Consider the following 7,814-nt stretch of genomic DNA (forward strand, 5'->3'; position numbering starts at 1 on the left):
TTAGTCTTATAGCTGGCTTTCTCTAACTTTGTGCACAAGAAACTAATTCAGACATGTCAAAAGAACCCTATTTGGCCCATGTGAGACTCAGATTATCCTTAAATTTTCCCATTTATGTAAATACTTGCAACTATAGGCTCATTTGTGCTATACATATAGCCAACCAGAATTTTTGTGGGTGGCTTTTGGTTTTTCTGGGGGTTGTTCCATCCTTTGAAGCAAGGTTCCCCATTTCTTTTAGTTTTGGTTTTATTTTTAGAATAAGGCTTGAATAAGGTCTAAGAATAGTAAGTGTGGCAGATTGACAGGGTGCTGTTCATTAGTGTCACTTTCCAAACAGCTGTGATGTACTCTTCGATGTCTCAGTTTTCCCCAGCAAGATCTAAGACCCCCGAGGGGGCTCGGAGCACTGAATGATCAGTCCTTATGTGTAAGACCCCAGAGGAGCCCTTACCTCAGCAGATGGAAATTCCTATGGGGCCGTGACAGGTCTTGAGAAATATCCTCAGACACTCCTAGGCTTTCAGTCACCTGAAAGCACTGTTTGGCTGGAAGAAGCAAATGGCCCCTCTCTTCAGAGCTGAGTGATTTAGTCTCTCCTATTTCTAGCCAGAAACTGTATTCAAACTTCAAGCTTCATATTAATAACATCAGCATAATGCCAAAGTGAAACAACCAACCCATCAAATCCCCCCTCTAGGTTATTCCCACCTAGAGAACATTACCAACCAGTAACCTTTAACAGCTAGGGAAAAAGTCAGGAGCTTCAACTCAGGAGGTCCAGATATCAGGAGAATTTACCAGATACAGCTATGAGACACTGAGAAGTCAGAGGGGCACAGGGGGCTGGTGCTGGTACCAGCACAGAGTTCCAGCCTACCCCAAGGTGTTCTCAGGTAAGCAGCTCTGATATGCTGCTATGCCAACATAGCAGAACTGCCAATACATAATGAACAAACCTTTTAGAACTGAGAGAAAAAGAAAAAAAGGAAAAGAATTTTATTAGAACCCAAGTAAGGACAACTACCCAGAATACACAATCTTCACAAAGAAGAGAGTGCTGCTGAGAATGAATGTTTACTACAGGGTATATATGGTTTTCTGTTACATCAAGAGTTACAAATCACCATGATGACGGACATTTCAGGAAAATCACAAATTTTATCTTGTGCTTTTAGTATGTGCAAGGGTCAAGGCTTCAGAGCTATGAGAACAGAACTTAGGGAGATGTTTACTCATCTTTAGTTTGAAATGTTTCCTTTTGGTTTTTTTTTTTTTTGCTAACAGATGTACAATGCGTGCTGGGGGCAGAAATAGAGCCCACGCTTTCAAGTTTGGTGGAGTCACTGTAACCATGGTAACAGTTGTGCTTCGCTGGGAGCCCAGAAGCAGGGCCCACAAACATTGAAAACTGAAAATTTCCTTTATCACCTCTCGGTGCTTGTCCATCTCCCCATCTCCCCCCCAACACCCTCCCCCTCCCTCTGGAGAAATATTTAGGACAGGAATCTCACCCTCCAGGGATTCCGCAGGGCCCTCACTGCCTGGGTTGCTGGTGCTCCTCCTGCCCTGACTGGCACTATTAACCACCTGAGCGCAGCGCCACCACCAGGGAGCGCAAAGCCCCAAACCCAGCGGCTTCCGCCAAGGCCCTACCTCCATCCCTGAAGACTACACAGGTTGTCCCGCCGCTATTCCTGTGGACTCGCGGAGAGAGGGGAGGACGCCGGGTGGGGGCGGAGTCAGAGCTCTCGCGTTGGCCCCGCCCACTTACGTCGGGTATAAAGTCCTGCCCGTTTGCCCCGTACCCCCAGACCTCGAAGGCACTGAAGGGCCGTCATGTCGTTGTCCAAGTCGACCATGGTTCTGGGTTACTGGGATATTCGCGGGGTGAGTGCCGTCCCGACGACCGAGCCGCTCGGTCAGGGAGACGGTCGCGGAGGCGACCGGGGGCTCAGGGTCAGCGGCCTCCGAGAGGAGGGGGCGATACTCCGGAGCCCGCCTACCCTAGCCACGGCGCAGCCCGCCCTAGCGGGGCTCCCCGACCGCGAAGACCGATCCCGCTTGGCTTCTGGGATCGCCTGGCCCCGGAGAGGGCTGAGGACAGCAAGACGCTGAGGTCGATCTCCGGCGGAGCGGGGGGGGGAGGGGGGGGGCTCTTAACGACTGCCTGGGCAGTATGCACGGTCTCCGCAGCCCCAGGCAGGGGACGTTGGCGGGCGGGGGTTGGGGGGCCTGTGGCCGCCGCGCAGGCGCTGACGGCGGGTTTTTCTTCCCCAGCTGGCGCATGCCATCCGCATGCTCCTAGAGTTCACCGAAACATGCTATGAGGAGAAACAGTACACGTGCGGGGAAGGTAATGCTTCCCGTGTCTGTGACCCAGTGTCCAGCGCTAAGCCCCCGGCCCTCGAACTGTCTCTGTGGTCTTATGCCCAGAGGGTGGCATCACGCCTAAGTTGGGTGGGACATCTGTTCCAATTACCCGGGAGCCCCCTGCTGTGTCCCGCGTGGGGAGAGGTGGATGCATCCTTTATCGAGCTGGGGATCCTCCCTCTGCCACGGTCCAACCCAGTTTACTTAATAGGCCCCGAGAGTAAATGGTTAACTTTGGGATCCTGGGAATGTGAGGTATTGAGATGAGGTTATTTCTTTAGATCTTTCTACTCTCCTCAGGCAAGATGTTAAGAAGGTTGGGCCCCACTTCATTCTCTTACAGCTCCGGACTATGATAGAAGCCAGTGGCTGGATGTGAAATTCAAGCTCGACCTGGACTTTCCTAACGTAGGTGTCCTTAGGAGAAGAGGGGGCAGAAGGGAAGGCCTTCAAGTATATCCTTGCTTCTTTCCTCTCTGGTCTAGGGGGATCTAGAATGTGGGCTCTTAACCTGGATAAAATAGGTAGAATTCAAGGGTGCCTGAGCTTGGAAAAAAAGTTATTTTCATTTCCAATAACCACAATTGAAAAGTTAAGAATTCCTTCTCTGGTGAATATAGGTAATAAGTGACATTGGTTATTAGCCATGGCTGTGACTTTGTCACTAGTAGAAATTGGGTATTTTCACATTACATTACATGTGTGGCAGATCTTGTACATAAATAGTAGTTACGTGCATCAGACTTTGGAATTATGATAGTTATTACACCTCGTTATTTAACACATAAATAGACACACATGATAATTCTTTAATGTTTTACAAATTGTGAAATCCTACATAATTTGCTTTATGTATTTAAAAATCGTATTCTGACAAAAGGTCTGTGGCTGCGCACACACACACACACACACACACACATACACACACAGAAAGATTAAGAGCCCTGGCCTAGAACCAGGTGGAGGGGCACCTGGGTGGCTCAGTGGATTAAGCCTCTGCCTTCACCTCAGGTCATGGTCTCAGGGTTCTGGGATCGAGCCCCATATCGTGTTCTCTGCTCAGCAGGGAGTCTGCTTCCCCCTCTCTCTGCCTACTTGTGATCTCTCTCCCTTCCTCTGTCAAATAAATAAATAAATAGAAGCCCTCCTTTCTTTAAAAAAAAAAAAAAATAATAGAACCAGGTGGGGACCCAACAGCTATTTTCTTCTTTGCCCTAACACAGCATTTTCCCTCTACTACTTACCTGCAAGTCTCAAATTCCCCAGGAGAGAGAGGCAGGGAGGCAAGAGAGAGGTTGGTTGCTCATCTGACCTGTCCTTTTCCTTCCAGCTGCCTTACCTCATGGATGGTAAGAACAAGATCACTCAGAGTAATGCTATCATGCGCTACATCGCTCGCAAGCACAATATGTGTGAGTGGGGTAGGGCCCGCAGGGGAGACCAGGCTGGCAATTCTCCGGGAGCTGGATGATTCCAAGGGTGATTTCTCATCCGCTGGCCTGTAGGTGGCGAGACTGAAGAAGAAAAGATTCGAGTGGACATCGTGGAGAACCAAGTAATGGACTTCCGCATGCAGCTGATCCGGCTGTGCTACAGCCCTGACCTTGTAAGTCTCCTTAGCAGGCAGGCATTAAGGAAAAGGAGTGTTTAAAAACCCTGGCGTTCATTCTGCTCCATTCTGCTACTTCTGCTGTCCCACCAACCCAGCCTGTCAGAAATGCGGGGGCGGGGGGGTTCCATTTGTCCTATAACTCTGGTGTTGGCCCCCTGTTCTTTCTTTCTGCAACCCCTATTGAAGGCAGTAAGAGGGAGGCACATGGAGGAGGGGGCCGCTAAGTGTCCCCTCATTGGCCCATGCCCTGACTCGCTCTGAGGGTGGTAACAACTATTCTCTCTTTCTCTCTTTTTCCCTCTCTCCCAGGAAAAAATGAAGCCTCAGTACTTGGAACAGCTACCTGGACAACTGAAACAGTTCTCCTTGTTCCTGGGGAAATTCTCATGGTTTGCAGGAGAAAAGGTAGGAAGACAGGAAAAGGGGAAGATGCCTTTCTATCTCCCCAATATTACTGAACCCTGCAAACCTGACCATCTTATTGCTCCCCTAGCTCACCTTTGTGGATTTCCTCACCTATGATGTCTTAGATCAGAACCGTATGTTTGAGCCCAAGTGCCTGGATGAATTTCCAAACCTGAAGGCTTTCATGTGCCGTTTTGAGGTGATGCTCCCTGCACCTTTCCCTTTCAGAAACACTCCCATACTTCCCTGGTCCCTAGAGGACCCCATTATGGTATATTCTTTCTCAGCACCAGCATTTGCGTAAAGGGATCCATGGTTGGACACCTCTAAACCTTCATGTCTTAGGAAGGGCCTGGCTTCTATACCCTAATGGCACTATGTGCATGAAATTGTGGCCAGGGGTGGGATGGATGCTATAGAGACAGGCAGTATGGGAATGTCCCTGGTTTGGGATGTGTCTGTTGGACTGGGTTAGCGTCTTTACCAGGTTTGGTGTGCTTTCCCTTCAGGCTTTGGAGAAGATAGCTAACTACATGCAGTCTGACCGCTTCCTGAAGATGCCCGTCAATAACAAGATGGCCCAGTGGGGCAGCAAGAGAATATGCTGAGCCGGAGAAGGATTTGCACTGCTTGTTTTATTCCACCCTGTCCCTAGGGAGCATGTACCCTCGCTTCTCCGCTCTTTTCAATAAACAGCATTTAGGCTACTGATGTCTAGCTGGAATTTCTTTTGGGAGTAAAGGCCAGAAGAGAGTAAGGATATGTGGAAAATTTCCAAGATGTGAATCCAATCCCCGCAACACTGACAATCCCCCTACACCACAACTGTGTTCCAAGCTAGAGGTGCTTGCCCAAGTCCTGAGAGCGAGCACTAGAAACAAAGGTGAGATTGTGCAACTGTAGAGAACAGGTCCATTACATGGGACTAGAGCCCTGTAAAGATGTGGCATAGATAACAAGTGAAACTGTATGGGACACTGGATTTTGCAGAACTGAAGTTCAGAAACAGTCCCTTATATGTGGGAATGTAGTGTGATAAAGATGGAATTTCAAACTGGTAAGCTAACCAATAAGTAAGTTGGGGCAATTACTTACCAATTAAAAATGATAGTGGGGCTTCTGGGTGGCTCAGTTGGTTAAGTGTCCCACTCTTGGTTTCAACTCAGGTCATGAGGGTCATGGGACTGAACCTCACATTAGGGTGCACTTGCGTGCTTTCTCTCTCTCAAATAAATAAATAAAATGAATGAATAAAATCTTTAATAATAATAATAATAGACCCCATACCTTAAATGCAAGTTGGTGCAGGCACTTTAGAAAACTGTGGAGATTCCTCAAGAAATTAAAAATAGAACTTTCCTATGACCCTGCAATTGCACTACTGGGCATTTACCCCAAAGATACAGATGTAGTGAAAAGAAGGGCCATCTGTACCCCAATGTTCATAGCAGCAATGGCCACAGTCGTGAAACTGTGGAAAGAACCAAGATGCCCTTCAACGGACAAATGGATACGGAAGATGTGGTCCATATACACTACTGAGTGTTATGTCTCCATCAGAAAGGATGAACACCCAATTTTTGTATCAACATGAATGGGACTGGAAGAGATTATACTGAGTGAAATAAGTCAAGCAGAGAGAGTCAATTATCATATGGTTTCACTTATTTGTGGAGCATAAGGAATAACATGGAGGACATGGGGAGATGGAGAGGAGAAGGGAAATGGGAAAAATTGGAGGGGGAGACGGACCATGGGAGACTATGGACTCTGAGAAACAAACTGTGGGTTTTGGAGGGGCGGGGAGTGGGAGGTTGTGTGAGCCTGGTGGTGGGTATTATGGAGGGTACGTATTGCATGGAGTACTGGGTGTGGTACATAAACAATGAATTCTGGAACACCGAAAAGAAATGTTTAAAAAAATAGACCCCTAACCTCAAACCATTCACTAAAACTAACTCATCTTCAATTCAGTCCCAACATTAAACAGAGCTATAGAAGTGTTCAAGAAAATGTAAGAATATTTGTGATCTTAAGGTAGTTTTCTCTAAATAGGACATTAAAAACCAAAAACCATAAAGGGAAAGATTTGAAAATTGAACAGTATTTAAGAATTTTCTATGACAAGGGACAAATAAGTATAATTAAATGAGAAGATGGCAAACGAGACAAAAAAGGACAAAACAAAGACAAAAAAAAAATACCAGTGTAAAGACTATATAAAGAATTCCTATAAATCATTAAGACTTTATTAAAATGGACAGAAATCTATGAACAAATGATTTACAGAAAAAGAAATGTGCTAGCCAAAAAAACTATTAAACAGATGTTTATAATCCAAGAACTGCAGGTTACAACAGTGAGAGACCATTTTCCATCTATCAAATGAATAAAAACTAAGATGTTTGTGAAGTGTTGGCATTTCCTGCCTGTGAGCCTGTAAATCAGTTAGTTACACTGGAGGACAGTTTGCCAACATCTTCCAAAAATCAAATCACGTCCCGTAACCCAACAATTTCCATTCTGGTGAAAACATCCCCATGCACCTAAGCCATATGCTAAGACTGGGGTATGGTTTGTGGGAACAGGTGAAAATCCTGTCCATGCCCATCAGTATCATGGAATACCATAAGGCAACTAAAGAATGAGATTGAACTGTGTGAACTGATGTGGAAAGCCCCCAAGACACATTTTTTGAATTTTAAAAATTAGATTGCAGATAAGCATGTATGGTGCAAAACCTTTTGCATTTTAAAGAAGGAAACTATAAGGTAAGCATTTTCTACATATACATTTATGTTTGTAAATGCGTAGAAAAAGACTTGGAAGGGGGCATGTGGGTGCCACAGTCAGTTAAGCATCCAACTCTTGGTTTCAGCTCAAGTTGTGATCTTGGGGTCATGAGATCGAGTCCTACATTGAGCCCTACGCTTAGCATGGAGACTTCTTGAGATTTTCTCTCCCTCCACCCCGCCAGCTTGTGCTCTCTCTCTCTCTCTAGAATAAATAAATCTTAAAAAAAAAAAAGAAAAGAAAGAAACAGAAAAAGGGCTGGAAGGACACACTGAAAAATGCTTACTTTAGGCCAATGGGAGAGAGCCCCAGGCTTCAGGATGGAAGTTAAAGGGAATCTTAGAGATAGGGGTAAGGATTTCTCTTTTTTTTTTTTCTTTGTTAAAACCATTATGCACTGGAGACCATCTGTACTGAAATGTACATTTCAAAAGGGTGAATTCCATGTTTTGCTTGTTTTACTGTGTCGCGACCAGGAACGTGAGGGTAAGAGGATGGTGAAAAGAAATTAAGAGACAAAGAGATGGGGGCAGGAGGAGCACCAAGGAGGATGTCCAATAGTGCCAGTTTTATTCAAGGCTGTGAGGCATTATACAGCTAACAGAAACAATCATAAGAAAGCATCTATTTT

The 7,814-nt window shown here is 46.0% G+C and overlaps 1 protein-coding gene across 1 annotated transcript; it reads left to right on the plus strand.

The window, feature by feature from the left end:
• The first annotated feature begins 1,755 nt into the window (after positions 1–1,755).
• Positions 1,756–5,101, plus strand: LOC116567830 (glutathione S-transferase Mu 3). The gene is made up of 8 exons (XM_032303165.1): positions 1,756–1,890; positions 2,281–2,356; positions 2,717–2,781; positions 3,704–3,785; positions 3,879–3,979; positions 4,295–4,390; positions 4,479–4,589; positions 4,900–5,101. Exons 1-8 carry the CDS (start codon positions 1,840–1,842, stop codon positions 4,996–4,998), a joined length of 681 nt encoding a protein of 226 aa, XP_032159056.1. The 5' UTR covers positions 1,756–1,839; the 3' UTR covers positions 4,999–5,101.
• The last annotated feature ends 2,713 nt before the right edge of the window (positions 5,102–7,814 follow it).

This window comes from Mustela erminea, chromosome 10 (assembly GCF_009829155.1).
Source record: "Mustela erminea isolate mMusErm1 chromosome 10, mMusErm1.Pri, whole genome shotgun sequence".
Classification (NCBI taxonomy): domain Eukaryota; kingdom Metazoa; phylum Chordata; class Mammalia; order Carnivora; family Mustelidae; genus Mustela; species Mustela erminea.